This window comes from Dendrobium catenatum, unplaced genomic scaffold (assembly GCF_001605985.2).
Source record: "Dendrobium catenatum unplaced genomic scaffold, ASM160598v2 fragScaff_scaffold_905, whole genome shotgun sequence".
NCBI classification, from domain to species: domain Eukaryota; kingdom Viridiplantae; phylum Streptophyta; class Magnoliopsida; order Asparagales; family Orchidaceae; genus Dendrobium; species Dendrobium catenatum.
This window is the reverse complement of record NW_021319367.1, coordinates 599,406-616,040: the sequence shown is the minus strand read 5'-3', so window position 1 is coordinate 616,040 and position 16,635 is coordinate 599,406. Positions and strand designations below refer to the sequence as shown.

The 16,635-nt window shown below is 36.6% G+C and overlaps 1 protein-coding gene across 1 annotated transcript in view; it reads right to left on the bottom strand.

Annotated features, from left to right (window-relative positions):
- Window positions 1-4,755: 4,755 nt before the first annotated feature.
- LOC110105193 (DNA polymerase I-like) overlaps window positions 4,756-16,635 on the bottom strand; it is a gene marked incomplete at its 3' end in the record, with an annotated part of 38,086 nt that continues 26,206 nt past the window's right edge. Inside the window, 4 exon segments of the mRNA XM_020834586.2 lie at window positions 4,756-4,842; window positions 5,117-5,203; window positions 11,210-11,319; window positions 14,783-14,868. Coding sequence (XP_020690245.2) covers window positions 4,756-4,842; window positions 5,117-5,203; window positions 11,210-11,319; window positions 14,783-14,868 — 370 coding nt within the window.

Below are 16,635 nucleotides of genomic sequence, written 5' to 3'. Positions count from 1 at the left end.
ATTTTCAATCATTTAGTTCATTTTTAGAGCGATGTTCTGGCCGATCATCTGTGTTTTGAACTGATCGTACAGGACGATATTATTACCATCCTGGATGATAAAGTCAGCAACATGTATTTATTGAGCTCCTTTGAATCTCTTCTATTTAAGAGCTATTATTCAATATTTTTTATCATCCTTGGCTGCTATCTTGACCTAAGAAAACCTAAAGGAGAGAGAGAGAGAGAGAGAGAGAGAGAGAGAGAGAGAGAGGGAGTGAGAGAGGATCTTATGAGGGGGAGCTTGTAAGGGAGTTCACAAGGGTTGCTCCAAGCATTGTTCAACTTCTTCTTCCCTAGAGTCTCTTGTCCTTGGAAGGTTTGGGAGAGGTAAGCTTCAGTGATCGATCAAGGTTCTCTTCCTGCTTCTGGAGGAAGCAAAAGGAGTGGGGTTCTCTACCTTGCCGGGGGTGGCAAAAAAGATGTGTTTTGTAAGAGCTTCTCTGCCTAGCTGTGGGGGCTAAAGGAGAGTCACGTTGGTAGTGCAATACTCGGAGGGCGCCTTCGGGGAGTGGACGTAGGTTAAGTTGACTGAACCACTATAAACCCTTGTATTCTTTTTACTGCTTCCGCACTTTAATTTTTCGCACTTGTTTTTCTTTGGTGACTTTGGTTTGTGATATTTGTTCTTGTGTTTAAAGATTTTTTTAAAAAAAGTACCAATTCACCCCCCCCCCCCGTACCAATTCCCCCCCCCCCCCCCCTCTGGGTTAGCCTCGGGACTAGTTCATAGGGCCTAACATCCCTAACGAACTTTTACAACATAATGTGACAATGCGAGATTTGGTGTGGGGAAAAATCTTGATGGAGATAGTAGTGGACTACATATTGAGATGGTGGATCTTGATCAAGAAGTGTGAACCTGAAACACATGAAAAACATGCAATTTATATTCTTTGAAGAACATTCTTAAACTAGTGGTGTTCACCATCAAGACCACGAATTCACCATTGAAGGTGTTCACCATCAAGACCTTTTCACTAAGGCCTCTACCCTAAAAGAAGAAGCCTCCAAGTTAACATTCTTAAAAAAGCACTCTATGGTAGAATTAAAAAAAAAAAAAAAACTCAAAAATGTCTGTAAAAAATGATATATTTACTGATAAAAAATGTAATGCAGTTAATAAAAGTTTACTTCAATAACTATACACCTCAACAATAGTGTCAATAACCATATCAAAAGTGATAGTAATAGTCAGTAAAGCTAAGGAATGAATTTCAAAGTTTTCTCAAGAATGCATTAAATTAGACTTATTCTTTTAAGAGAGTAAAGAATCTCATTAAAAAGGAAGATTTCAAGCTTCTAGAGCTCAAAACTCTGGAGGATTTAGATAAGCGGGTTAACCTAATTTTTAATTTTTCATCTAATGCTTAGGCTCGAGATTAAAGTTTGTTTCATATTTAAGGATAGGAATGAGAGGATTAAAATGTTAAAATAATTATAACTCATGAAAAGTACATCATCAATTCAAACTAGGGATCTATGTTATGTTTCCCAAATTTTTCCAAAACTTGATGATGATAGTAGATAGCCTCATCTCTTTCATCAAAAAAAAAAAATCTTAATAACTTATCGACACTCCTTCTACGTGTTCAAAGAAAGATTGAATAAATATCTAGGTTTGTTAACTCTTTCCTAAAGATAAGTTAGGGTTTACATTATCTCTAGAGCTCGAGGATATTAAACTAAGTTGGAGTTCAGTTGTTTAGGAGATGAAGGAGGAAGTTAAAAAAAATTGTAAAAGATAAGATTATATTAAAGATATCAATGTAGTTAGATATAAAAAAAAATAGAAAAACTAAAAGAAATTAAGAGAGAGTAAGGAAGAGAAAAAAGAAGAAGAAAAAAAAAAGTAACATACCAATCTTCTCCACGGACACAAAGATCATCATCCTCGTACCACTCGTATGCAATGAGGTTGCAAAATCATCCAACAAGCTCGAAAAAAAGACAAAGAAAAGTAAAATGAAAGATTGCAAAAATATGAGAAGTAAAATTTACAAAAAAAAAAATATTTATAATAAATATTTATTAAATTTGATGAATAAGTTATATATATTTAAAAAAGAACAAGCTAACGAAAATACAATAATAATTAAAAATAAAAGTCTGATTTTCAATGGGCCTCTAGAGTTAGATAGCATAAATATAGGTTTCAAGCAAAAGGAAGGATGGTTATGGGTTATCTATTGTTAAAAGGTTAGAGTATGTCAAAATTTTAACTCTAACCACTATATAAGGATAAGATAGTTGGATTGACAATTAAACATTTCTTTTAGCCTGAGAAAAGGCATCAATAAAATTTCTAAAAATTTTACTTCCTTTATATTTTCAAGTGAATTTTCGAGTAGGTTGTTGTTGAATCTAGTAATTAGGTTGTTAAGCCTAAGTGAATGTCCCAAGGCTACCAAGAGGGGGTGAATTTGTAGTTTAAAAATTTAAGTCCCCTTTTGAAAATTATTGAACCGAAATGAAAATTTCTTTTAAATTTTGTAGAAAAATAATTTTCAACCACAGAGTTTTTTAAAACTGAAATTTAAAGTGCTGAAACATAAAAACAGTAAAGTAAATGACACCAGATTTATAGTGGTTCGGTTTATAACCAGACCTACATCCACTCCCCAGAGGCACCCTCTGAGTATTGCACTAATACCAATAGTGACTCTCCTTTTGCACCCACAGCAAGGCGGAGAAGCCTTTACAACACACTCTTTTCACCACTACCCGGTGCGGCAGAGAACCGTCATCCTTTCACACTCTCCTAGTGTGGGCAGAGAACCCTTCGGCTGTTTACACTCTTGGCTTCCGATCCAAAGGTAAGGAATGTCGATGAAGGGGCAAGGTCGTACGACCACAAAGGAGCCGGAGATGGGGCGTGAAAAGGGAAACAATTTCTTCACTGCCGAGCTCCCTTTGTAGCTTCCGATCAAAAATGTCGTAACCTCCGAACGACAGGGAAGGGGACGTCGGAGACGGAGCGAAGTTGAGCGGTAGGGAGGAAGGTCGATTTCTCCTCTCTCTCTCTCTCTCTCTCGGCTTGGAGTCGACACAAGCAGAGGGGAGCGACAGGTTGGATCGGGTAGGGAGCGGCTATGGGAGCTGCTTGGGATCAAGGTAAGTGGTTCTCTCTCTCTCTCTCTCTCTCTCTCTCTCGGCCAGAGGAGGTCGGAAGGTAGAGGAGATATGGTCGTGGATGAGGCTATGGTCGGAGAGAAGAACTGAAGGTGGAGTTTGGTCGTGCGGAGGACCGGAGGGATTCGGGAATAGGTTGACGGTATGGAGATCGGAAAGCAGAGCAAAGTGGAGATCGGGATTTGGCGGTGCTTGGTCGGCTGTGGCTTGGAGTCAAGAGCAGCTACAAGAGGCGACGAGTAGAGCTCGGTAGGAGGGATTTGGCGTCGGCACAGAGAAGGAGCTTCTGCATGTGTGGAACGAATGGGAGAGAGTCGGAGAAGCAGCGAAAGGCTTCGTTTGGGTCGGTATTTAACGACGCGACTGGGGCAGCGATCGAGAGCCGATTTCACGCAGGAAGTGCGGAGAAGTGATCGTTCGCGGCGCCGATTTAGCGGGATTCGTGGATCCGACGGGATACGAGGTATTTTTTCTGTCGCTATCTTTGTCTTCCTTCGGGTATTATACGAAGGTCAACAGACTACAACCACTCTTTTAGCACCCAAGGGGTCTGCATCAGTCAACATTAATGAGACCACCAGGGAGAAGCCAGTAGGAGGAGAGAGTGGGGATAACTTCAAGAAACTCACTGAGACAGAATTACAGGAGAAGAGGGAAAAAGGGCTTTGTTTCAGATGTGACGAGAGGTATATGCCGGGGCACAGATATAAGGACCGAACTCTTCAAGTTCTTACTGTTTGTGATGAAGAAAGAATGGAGAGTGTCGTCTTTCCACCTTGCGGACAAGGTGGATCTTCGGGAGGGGAGTATTGTTAGACCGGTCTAGTGGACAGTCCAGCCGGTCCGTGCGGGACCGGCCCAGCGCAAACTTGGCAGAGAAATCTCTGCCCGCTGGGATGCCGAGCGAGCAGCATACCGTGCGGGAGCTTTTTAGGAAGCTTTTTTGAGGGTTTTGAGAGGGAAATTTGAATGTAGAGACTGTTTAGGGATTTCCTTTTGATTTGTATGCATTAAATAGTTTGTTTTCCTAGGGTTTGGGCATCTTGAATTTGGTTGAAATTTGAGATCTCTTATATTTAGGTTTTCTTTGGGCTCTAGCGGCGTCTAGAGATTTGGGAGAGATCGATCATCCTCTCGAATTGAGGATCAAGTGTATCTTGCTATTTTCCGTGTTCCTTTCATCAAATCATACAAGTTATCTAATGTTTTTGTGGTTTTTGTGCGGACTTTTGTGAAGATTTTCGCTGTTTTCCAAAGATTAATAGGAAATACTTGAAAACTACAAGTGTTTCCTATCATGAACGCAGATAGAAAAGAAGTGAAATAGAGAGATAAATGCATGGAGCATAGCTAAGTGAACGGACTGGTGCACACAATTGTATATTATCAATTTCTAAGCACCAAACAGATCAAACATTGTTCCAAAATCAGAATTACATCAGTAGGAAATTAGTAGGAAATCAACCAAACATCAATATGATTGAAAAGTTGTAATAAAAACGACAAGAAAAAAATTATCAGCTTTACGTTGGCTTAAGGTTCAAAATCTTTCTTTAAAATATCTATGACACACATAAAAGCATACAATTCATTACAATGATTGGATTTTGAACTGTCAAAGATCTATAGCCATCCGACATAAAGATTACCACATCAGAAATTACAGCATCAGCTGACACCAATATGGATTTTCAAACTGAAATGAATACATATTGATAAAACTGTTTTACCAACATTTTGGTATGTATAAATGTCGATATTCATATTGCAACTGTTATTTTAATTTTCTCGTTAATCAAATGGTCATCATTCATATTCATATAGATGCCTCATTATATTGTAATGATTTCAAATTCTCTGTAATGTTTAACATTTAAGAGAGAATGGCAGGTAAAAGTAGTCACAATATATATATATATATATATATATATATATAGCTGCACAACTTTTCAGCACTGATTTTTATTGTTTTTTAATTTTTCCAAATTTAGTGATTAGTTTTATAGCACTAGCATCTCCAATGCCTTCAATTCCTGCATCAGACAGCGCATTAACAGTTTTCAAAGTCAAAATTGGTTAGCTGTAAGACTGAAATTCAGATTAAAAAGAAAACAAAATTCCCTAAAAAAAAAAGAAAGAAAAAAAGGACATTAACTCAAGTAGTCTTAGATTTGAAATTACTTCTTCTTTTTTTAAGAAGAAATTAAAACCTAGTTCATAGTATATATTTCTGACCAACATCTTCTACGACGCATTCTAAGAGAATATAAAACATCACTTGACAATTTAAACTGCTAAGTGTCATAGATTTCAAATTAATCAAATACGAACAAAGTAGGATTACCATTTCAATATCATTAAAATGATAGAATGAACCAACGTACTATAACTTCATTCAAACTAGCCAATAAATAGGAGTTCTACAGAAATGGAGAGATGGAAAATCAGCTAAGATGAAAATGTCATAATCCAGCGTGTAGAACTACAAAGCCAGCATCCAAGTCATTTTAACTTGGGAATACCCAAAGCATATCCTTCTAGGTCAGTATATCAATTTCCATAATCCTAGTACCCGAAGCACCCTTTGAGCTACACAAAATAGGATAGGAAAACAGGAAAATATTAGTAAATAGATAAGTGTTATGCACTCAACATCAACCTATAAATTGTGAATCACGGGGAAAATAGAAAAAAAAATATTTGCTCCAGATACTGCCCACTCCTGTTGGACTTCCGCCCAATCCTGCTGGACCAACTAGCCCTCTCCCACCGTATCAATACTCCCCCTCCCCAAAGTGTACCTTGTCCTCAAGGTGGAAGGATAAGAACTACCTCCTGATTGTCTCGTATGGCTCCCATGTAGCCTCATAATTAGGCATATCCTTCTAAGGAACTAGGACCTCCTTTGTCGTGCTTCAACGATCTCCATGGGATCCAGAATCACTTCCATATCTTCAGTCAATGTCGCTGGTAGGGAGGAAGAGGGTTTGTGATCTCCGATAGCACGCCTCAGTAGTGATACATGGAATATTTGGTGGATTTTGTTGATGATGTTGGTAACTTCATACGATAGACTACTACCCCTATGCACTCCGTCTTTTCATAAGGGCCGAAGTAACGTAACGATAGCTTCTCATTCTTCCTCTTGCCCAGTGTCCTCTATCGATATGGTCTCAACTCCAAATGAACTGTCTCCAAGCTCAAACTACACTTCCCTTATGTGTTCATATGCTTTTCTCTTGATAAGTTATTGAGCTCTTAGCAGATGTCCTTTTAATTCTGCTAGCATCTTGTCTCTCTCCTCCAAGTACTGGCCGATGCTGGATATCGATGTAATACTCTGCCTGTAATGTACCAGATGAGTTGGATCACTCCCATAGAGAAGCTTGAAAGGGGTTGTTCGCGTTGTTGTGTGGAAAGATGTGTTATATCAATACTCTGTCCATGCCAACCATTTAGCACATAGTTTTGGTGTGTTAGACAAGGTATGTCTCCACGCTCCTGTTGACTACTTCTGTTTGGTCGTGTGTCTGTGAGTAATATGTTGTTCTCCTTTCTGGACCATCCCTTGCATATTGAATAACTCCCTAAGAAAATGACTAAGGAATACTTTGTCTTTGTCTGATACTATCAATTCTGGAAAGCCATGTAGGCGCACTACCTCTCGAATAAAGACTGTGACGACTGAGATAGTGGTGTAGGGATGCTTTAGCGAAATGAAATGGGTATACTTGCTCAGTCGATCTACCACAACCAGTATTACTGAATATCCATCCGAGCATAGCAAACCCTCAACGAAGTCTATTATCAATTACTCCCAAACGGTTGCAGTAACACCCCCCCCGTGATTGTTCGGGCCCTTCAGCAACTCTTCACTGATCTTCCTCAACCCTTCATCCTGCTCACTTTCTTGCCTCAATTCTTCCCACTCTAAGATCATGGGTACTGATAAGGATGTAAACTAGGGCTCCTCCACCCTCCTAGACAAGGTGTCCGCTTCTTTGGTTTCTAAGCCTGATCGATACTGGATCTCAAAATCATATTCGAACAACTTGGATAGCCATCTCTGATGCTCTTCAATGACCATCCACTGTTCTAACAAATATTTCAAAATCCTTTGATCTATCATGACTATGAAATGTCTTCCCAATAAATAAGACCGCAACTTATGAATAGCAAAGACAATCACCATTAGGCCCCACTCGTACAAAGACTTGAGCCTTGCCCTGACAATTTTCACCTAGCTAAAATATGCAATTGGTATCTAGTCTTGCATGAGTACTGCTCCCAACCCACAACCAGATGTGCTTGTCCCCACTTTTAGATTAATGGTGTAGTTGCGTGGCAGTGGTAACCCTATAGGTGACTGACATATGTCTTGATACTATTACAGAATCTGTTGAACACGCACTGAAATTTTCCCTACCTCTTGTTCATGAACTTCTATGCTACGTAACTCCACAAAGTACCCCAGGCCTGCACCCTGGTTATTTTGAGCATGGTTTTAAGTGATACCTTGGTTTTGCATAAGCTAGCATCCCCTCAATGCACCACCTTCCTCCCCTCTACTTGTACCTCCTTGATCAAAGATTTCCAGTTCACCTTCATATCTCCTAGAATTTGTAGCCACTTCATCTCCAGAATCACATCCATACTTTCCAAGTCCAATGAAAGGAAGTCTTCCATCACCTGAACATCTTGCAAGGTCATCACCACCCCTTTACATACCCCTCGACTCCTCACTATCTTCCTCGTCCCCATTATCACCCCACATCCTTCTGTCTTCACAAACTTCAACCTCAATTGGTCCACACCCCATTCGAGATGAAGTTATGTGTAGCCCCACTATCCTTCCAAAACCACCACTAGTTGTTCCCTGATTTGTCCTCTCACCTTCACGATGTGATTAGGAGTAAATCTCATCATAGAGTTTAGGGATACTTCTAACACATCTAAATGTAACTGCTCTGTTTCCTCTACGACATCCTCCAACTCATCCCCGCTCTCCTCTTCCCCCTCGCAGACCTTCAAAACATGAAGGCCTCGATTCTTGCACCTATGTCCCAGCGTAAATCTCTCATCACACCTAAAGCATAATCTTTTTGCCCGCATGTTATGTATCTTCACTTATGTAAGGCATTTGAAATTTCCTCCAGGATGAACTCCGGTGTTCTTCTCCTTTGGGTGCTTCCCTCTAAAACGACACCGTCTGGGTCCTCAGTGCCAAGGTCATGGAGGTACTCTTGTAAGCCCGTCCCATGGTGTTGCTTCGGCCGCCCTTCTCCCTCTGATGTTTGTCTTCCACCATTTGCGCTAACTACATCGTCTCCCTCAACCCCTTAGGCCTCAACACCTTGAGCTCTGCACATATGTCTTCCCTGAGTCCATTCATAAAATTTCCTTCCAACCTGAAGGCCTCGATTTACAAGTTAGGGTTTTAACTTAATAAAAATTTTTATTTTAAATATCTAATATTTTTTATTTTAAATATCTAATAAAAATTTTAAAAAAGATAAGTAATTAATTATATTATTCGCATATTGATCCGCTTGTCAAATCCATCTCGTTCACGCACGTCGACTCAACCTCCTTCTGCGCACTCAAATTTTGATTTTTATCAACAAAAAATCCGGTCAATATGGATATGAATCTTAGATGTTTAAGCTATACCAAATGCATCGACGCTACTCGTTTCGTAAACAGACACATTTTTAGCAATTTTAATTTTCAGTCAATGCATTTTGAACAGCTTATACACGATGTCATGTCGCTCGCTCGTCACTTTGTTGTATTTAGTTGAGTTGACTTCCAAAATAAATATCAGGTCAACACAAACCTTGCCAACAATGATATATGTAAATAGAAATAAAGCAATGCGCCGCCAAGAATCATCGAAGGAATTTAGAGAGAAGAATGTGCGGCGTAAAATCAAAAGAGAACTAATGTCACCTTCTACAAATTCTTCGATTACAATCATTTTAAGTTTGTTAGATTGAGGTTAATCATGAATAAGGCCGATTGAGGTGAGCAAGCCATGGGTTTGAGTTTGGAGTAGTCAGCACAGCAATGTCCAAAAACCCACAGTTAAAACATTTAATCATACGTGGTGGATAAGAAGAAGCATACTGATGAGGACATCGACAGACGTTTTCGACAAATATATCAGCGCAGGAGGCGCAAATCGATGGCCACGATACACAACCTTTATTTTGATGCTTAGTTTTATTTTGATGTTATGTATTAATTGATATTCCCGATTGCAATCTTTCTTTTAGTTGTCGTGAGTTGTAGCCCCAGGGGCATTTGCGTCATTGTAGTTTTTTTTTGTTTTCTTAGGCCTATATATTATGGCCTCCTATATTGTATCGGATAATGTTGATGAATGAAATTTTCTTATTGTTGATATCTTTGTGAGTTTGTGAGATTCTCAATATCTCTTTGTGAGTTCGTGAGATTCCCAATATCTCTTTGTGAGGAGGTGGTACTTGAGGTTTGTAGCTCTCTAAATTTTCCCTTTCCCCTACACCCATCTTCTTCTTCCCCTACCTAACCGAAGCCTCACCACCCTCTCAATCCCCCACCGCCACAATAGCTCCATCGCTGGCCTCCCTTGAGTGGTTTAACTAGAGATTACCAAGATCTCCTTGTGAGTTCTTGAGGAGGTGGTACTTGAGGTTTGTAGCTCTCTAAATTTTCCCTTTCCCCTACACCCATCTTCTTCTTCCCCTACCTAACCGAAGCCTCACCACCCTCTCAATCCCCCACCGCCACAATAGCTCCACCGCCGGCCTCCCTTGGCCGGCCCAGCCACCAGCGACCCTCCCAGCTCCCACAGCCGATTCCAACCCGCCGCCACTTGGCCTCCCACCTTGCCGCCGGCTCTCCCCTTGATGTTGGAAATGTCGATGAAAGACCAACAAGTGTTGCATCAAGGCCTCAAATAAGTCACAACCTATGGCTAAACAAGTAAACATTTATTCATTTTATCTACAGCTACAAGGACCCCTATTTATTTTATTTCCTTGAGACAACTGGAAACAAAAACATGGTTTAACATAAACAAAAACCAATCCCTTAATCTTAACAATACCGCCTTAGGAATGCTTAAAGGAATTTTACAAGTACGACCCTTCCCCATAAACCCGTAACCTTCCCTCCCATGGCATAGTTGGTTGCATCAGAATAAGTTTTCATTCTCCTTCCCATAAATTTTAACAATCCTCAACTAAAGTTTTCATCTCCATATGCACCCTTAGGCCTCGTCCCACTGCTATTCCAAGATTTGCATCCCAAGTAACTGTGCACACATTTCCAGCAAATAAATTTCATTTAGGGGTTGTTTGGTTTGATGCAAAATGAGTTTAAAGTATTCTCAATTCAAGAGTTCTAAAAATTGTGTTTGATTTGATGAAAAAAGAATAAAATTTTGGTGAATTTCAAATTTGATCCGCTATTCATTTTTTGTGTTCAAAACTTAGCTATCTTTTTAGCTTTTTTTTTTTTACGAATTACAAACACACTGCAGGTTGACTCTACTCTTATTGTCGGTCACCGACTGCAACCCACCGTCGTCGCCGGCCACCACTATCGTTGAGATTTACTTCAAATCAAACAAAAATAATAATCATCTGCATTTGTATTACATTCATTCAAATAAATCCAAATATTTCAAACACTTGGCATTGCTTTTAAAAGATATTTAAGTTTACTTAGCATTCTTTTTTTAGCAAAGCAAATGACCACTTGAACAATTTACATATTTTATCCTTCAAAAAGTAACGTAAATTGCATTGAATGAGACAAAACCTATATATGACTAAACTAAGATCACCACTTTATAGTAATCTTCAAGAGTTGTTTAAATTAGGATTTGGGAATTTTCCAAAAAACTATTAAATTTCTTAAACCCGAGAAGAATGGTAACAAGCACTGCTCCATGAAGCATAAAAAATAAAAAATCTACAACGAGGAAATCCAAAACAATAGCCACAAGTAACAGTTACCCAGTATTACTCCACTAAATGCCCGGCATACCGTACCTGGAATGTTGTCAGATTTGTCACCAGCAAGTGAAATGACATCAACAAATTGAGATGGGTTAAGCGTGCCATATTTTTCAGCAAATTCTTCCAATCCAAAAGAAACCATCCTACACGTAGAGTATAAATCACAAGCAAGAACTTGGAATTATTAAGGCTTATTCAAATGGAATACATGTCTAATTTTACTTTCGGAATCAACGAAATACAATATAGTGTATATATTTGGTTAATGATTATAGGTTCTGCCAAGTTGCTGACAAAGCTAAGCTGTATAGTTTTCATACTCGTTCAACCAAGTTTGAATGCCTAAATAATATGCCTATAAGATTATGAAGTTGCATGTGACAAAAACGCATGGCTACGAACTCATATCATGATATCAACCAGTGATTCAGATTTTTCTCCACCATTAGATCCACGCATAACAACCAAAAACCTAATGAAAACTGCTGTTGACTTCAATGAAGCCATTGAGGTTAAATAATAATAATAATAATAATAATAATAATAAAATTTAAAAAAAAAATGAAGCCATTGAGGTTTTAGATTTACATTATTTCCAACTAGAAGCACTAATTATTTTCCCAAAGATGAAGTAGTGTTGGCTAGGGAGCCAGCATAGCACGGAGAATCACGTTTTGATTCCTTCAAAAAATCATTGAAGAACAATATCTGTTCTCTCAGTCATATTCTAAACGAAATTATGTTACTTCGTACAAATATGGTTCCACTGTTTTTCTTTTCTTTTTTGGGAAATAGGTTAATCTTCAAGTAGACCATGGAAGAAGGTTTTGACTGACAAGGTTTAAATAATTGCCATAACCACTTTTACTGGCATAAAAATGATCACTTTGTGACGATTAAATATTGGCACTTCTGATCTGCTGTGTGAGGAAACAAGAATGAAAAAACAATTGGCGGAATCAAAATTAGGTGGATGCTTGATAGTGAGACTCTCTGACCTTTCTGTAAAGTAGCAAAGTTTATAAAATCTAAAAGTAATCTAGCTTTATTATATCGATATGACTCCTTTTAAGGCTGATAAGATGGCAGCACAGCAGCAATAGCAATGCTTCGATAGAAGCATGGCAAAACTAAAAAGTATGAAATAATATAGCTTTAATGTTTTATTATAGTTATGTCCTCACATGTCCTTCTGGTATTGTGTCAGTGTCTTGTGTCCGTATCTAGGATTCATAACTTCCAAGTATGTCAAATTTAAGCAAAAATATTTATTAACCTAACAATTCTAATCTCTCTCCAAACCCTCCAATTTAAATTAGTATTTCACTTGGATCTTGAGCTTTATATTTATGCATTTTTTCAAAGCTAACTGATCAATTTCACTATTTAAAATCAATTAATAGGATGATTCATGATTTACTTATTTTCTCCTTTTAACAAAATTTCTTTCTTAAAGCTCTTATTAAATAATTTCTTAAAACAGTGTGTTTACCTTTTTTAAAGTCTTTCATATTATCTTTACTCCTAATATAGTTTGATCTAAGTTCTCTAAACTGCTACAAAAACAAATTCTGAAAATAATGAAATCTAATTTTGAGCAATTGGAGTCTAGTGTTCCTTTAACAATGTTTCTTTCATAACAGATTCCCTAACGCATTGCAAAACAAGCAACCTCATGAAACTTTAAAGAAAATAAAAGGAAGATAAGATTATAGGTTAACAATGTAAGACATTTTAAAAGTCCAGGATTTCTACTGCGCATCTATTATGTGATGAAGAAAATCACACAACCTACACACAAAGCTTTACAAACCACAAATTTTAATCTTCGACTATTATTCTTTGCTTTTGATGAAAAACTAAAACAAGAAATTAATCAAGTCAGATAAAAACTCAATGACCAAAGGGATCTGGTTCAAGAGGTTATTTGATTTCTAATCTAAAGGACTTAAGCATTAATCTCAATGGATAAAATAATGATAAATTTCTTCAAATCAATATAGATTTAATATCTACAATTGGTCGAGTACCCAAATTATATATGGAATTGGCCCTAGGCTCAACAAATAAAAATATAAGAGAGATTTATATCATTGTAAAAAGAATAAAAACTCCCCGGCCTTCTACCAAAAATAATGGATAGAAATCCATAGCCAAGAAAGTCATGCAAGGAGTTAAAATATACTCACTTGCTAAACGACGAGAATGTATTGAATTTGGATAAAACTAATTATATGATCAATTTCATAACTAAATCTAGAACAATGAAAAATTCTTCAAAAGAAAGTGGATCTCCAAAAGCAAGTAAAGTAAGACACCCGCTTGTATATGAAAATAAATTCAACCAAACATATTCAGATCTCTCACTTGACCCCCCAATTTATAATAAAATTGATGACCTTTTCTATATGCCTGACACTTATTTATAATTACTAAATCCCATTACCAGCCATATACATGGAAATTTGAAGTCACACACTCAACCTGAATGAAGAATTGTTAGCAAAGTGCATGATTAGGAAGAACACTAGTCCAATCACAAGTATCGCCAATTACTCCACCAAAATGCCTGAAAATTGTGACAAATTACCATAAAAACTTGCCAAGGATGCAAGTTAAGGAATATTGACTACTGGAAAAAGATAAGAATATGTACAACAAAACATTCCACCGCCAGAGAAGCCAACCAAATTAGAGGATGATCGCAAAAGCCTCCAACGAATACAAAATTCTAAAGTCGCTGAACAAATAGTAAGTAGACAAAACAAAAAATCATAGAATGTGCAAAGTTCCCTACACTTAGAATTAAGGAATCCAGGAAATTAAGTAATCAATAAAAACCAGACTTTCATAACAAGGTAAGACCCTAGGCATTGGACGCAAAATTTTACTAAAATTAAAACTCCCAATAAAATAAAAATAATGTAAAATAAAAAAATCAAATCAAAAGTTCATCTTTCAAACTATTCATCTTAACACACAATTTACATCTACAATGATTTTCAAATTTGAGATTCACATTAGCTAAGTTATTGGCAAACTGGTAGTTAAAGGATCAACCAGGTGAAGATTAAAAGCTTTAATAGTTACGATGGCAGTCCATAAACGAACTTTCTTTTAAACAAAAAGAGAGAAAAAAATGAAGATCCCAAAATAAAATGATTGAAATGTATAGATTATGAATTTCTTATACTTATAATATAATATTCTAATTATAACAAGTCTACAATTAAATTAATTAATTAATTAATTAGTTAATTGAAAAAAAAAACTGTATTAATTTAAATGCTTTCTAGGAAATAGCCGCAACTACCACTCCAAGAAGACTGCTTTTCATCTTTTGAGCAACTGAATTTTTTTCACAGTTGTTACAACAAAAATCTTAAAATGCTTCTGATGTTCAAGAAAGCAGAAGTAGCAGAATACCATATCAAAAAGATCATAAGACTGATTTTTCCATATATAACTAGCAAATGTATATTAGATTAACCATGGTCCAATTATGGCCCTCCTTTGCAAGATAACATGTGAAAATACATAAAGAACCACAATAAATGATGTTTTGATGATATGTCATGCTCCAACCAAAAGTCACAAGAGCCTTACCCTGATCCACGTGTAGCTATTCGAAGTAGGCGTAATGAGGGTGATAAAACTTGAAAAAAATCCTTGTCAGGGGAAACAATTCTAACCTACAATTGAAGGATCAGAGCATGTAAGAGCTTAGTAAACTAAATGCAAGTATAAGGGACGATGAAAAGAAAAAGGAAAAGGTGAACTACAATGTGACATATAATGTTCAAAATCATCAGATTTCTAATCAAGCTCAAATATTTTTTCATAAATGAACGTTTCCTTGAACACTACCGTTGCCAGGTCCCAAGTCCTGGATGAGAAAAGTAGAGAGTTGCGTTAGGTAGTCGACTAATAATGACATGAATCCTTTAAGAAATTGAGTTAATGCTAGGGCGTCCCCTTGAAGCGACGTGCTGTATGGCCTGAATACAGTGACAAGTGTGTAAGGGCCGCTGCACCGGCGCCCGGGTGTAGTGTTAAATAGGCAAGGGTTCCCACATCAAGGACAGATGTGGGCAAAGAAGCTAGTTCATGAAACTAAAATTAGGATATGAACTTGGAATATATGCTCCCTCATAAAAAAATTAATAGAATTAATAGATATTATGATTCATAGGAAGATAAATATTTTGTGCATTCAGGAAACTAAATGGGTTGGAGAGAAGCTAAGGAAATTGATAGTTTAGGATTTAAACTTTGGTATTCGAGTAGGAGTCGTACTAGAAATAGTGTAGGTATTATTATAGATAAGAGTTTGAAGGATAATGTAATAAAAATTAATAGGATTTGAGATAGAATTATATCTTTAAAGATTGTAGTTGATGATAAGATTGTTAATATTATAAGTGCTTATGCTCCTCAAGTAGGTTTGGATATGAGTTCTAAATTAAATTTTTTGAATGACTTAGAATAATTATTACAAAAGATAACTCTAGAAGAAAAAGTTTTTATTGGAGAAGATTTAAATGGACATGTTGGTAGAGAGGTAGATGATTTTAAAAGCATTCATGGTGGCTATGATTTTGGAACAACAAATGAAGGTGGCAAGAACATATTAAATTTTTGTTTAGCTTATGATTTTTCAATTGCTAATACCTTATTTAAGAAAAGGAATGAGCATCTCATCACTTATAAAAATGGATATAGTACAACCCAGATTGACTATTTTCTTATAAGAAAATTAGACCGTTTAGATTGCAAAGATTGTAAAGTTATTCCGAGTAAAAATTTATACACCCAACATCGATTATTAGTTTTGTACTTTAAGATAAAGAGGCAGATAATAAAAAATAAAGTAAAACGATATTCTAGGATTAGATGGGGGCATTTAAATAATATTAATAAAATATTTTTTAGAGTAAGATTTTAGATCTTAAGATTTTATCTGCGTATGAGGATACTAATGTTATGTGAGAAAAAGTGACTAGTGATATTAAAAATATTGCAAAAGATGTGCTTGGAGTATCAAAGGGAAAAGCTCATAATAGTAAAAATAGTTGGTGGTGGAATCCAAATGTGCAAGAAAAGATTAAGAATAAAAAGATTTATTATAAAAATTGGTTTAATTTTAAAAATTCTGATAATTGAGAAAAATATAAAGAGTCTCATAAGGAATCTAAGAAAGCAATATGCGATGCAAAGACCTTAACTTTTAGTGATTTATATAATAGATTAGATACTAACGAGGGAGAAAGATATATGTATAAGTTAGCCAAACAAAGAGATAGGAGTAGTAAGGATTTAGTTCAAGTGAAGTGATTTAAAGATGAAGATCAAAAAATACTTTTCTTAGAAGAAGATATTCAACAAAGGTGGATGAGATATTTTGCTAAACTTTTTAATGAAGACTGTGAAAATAAGATTGACTATAGTGACCTTAACAC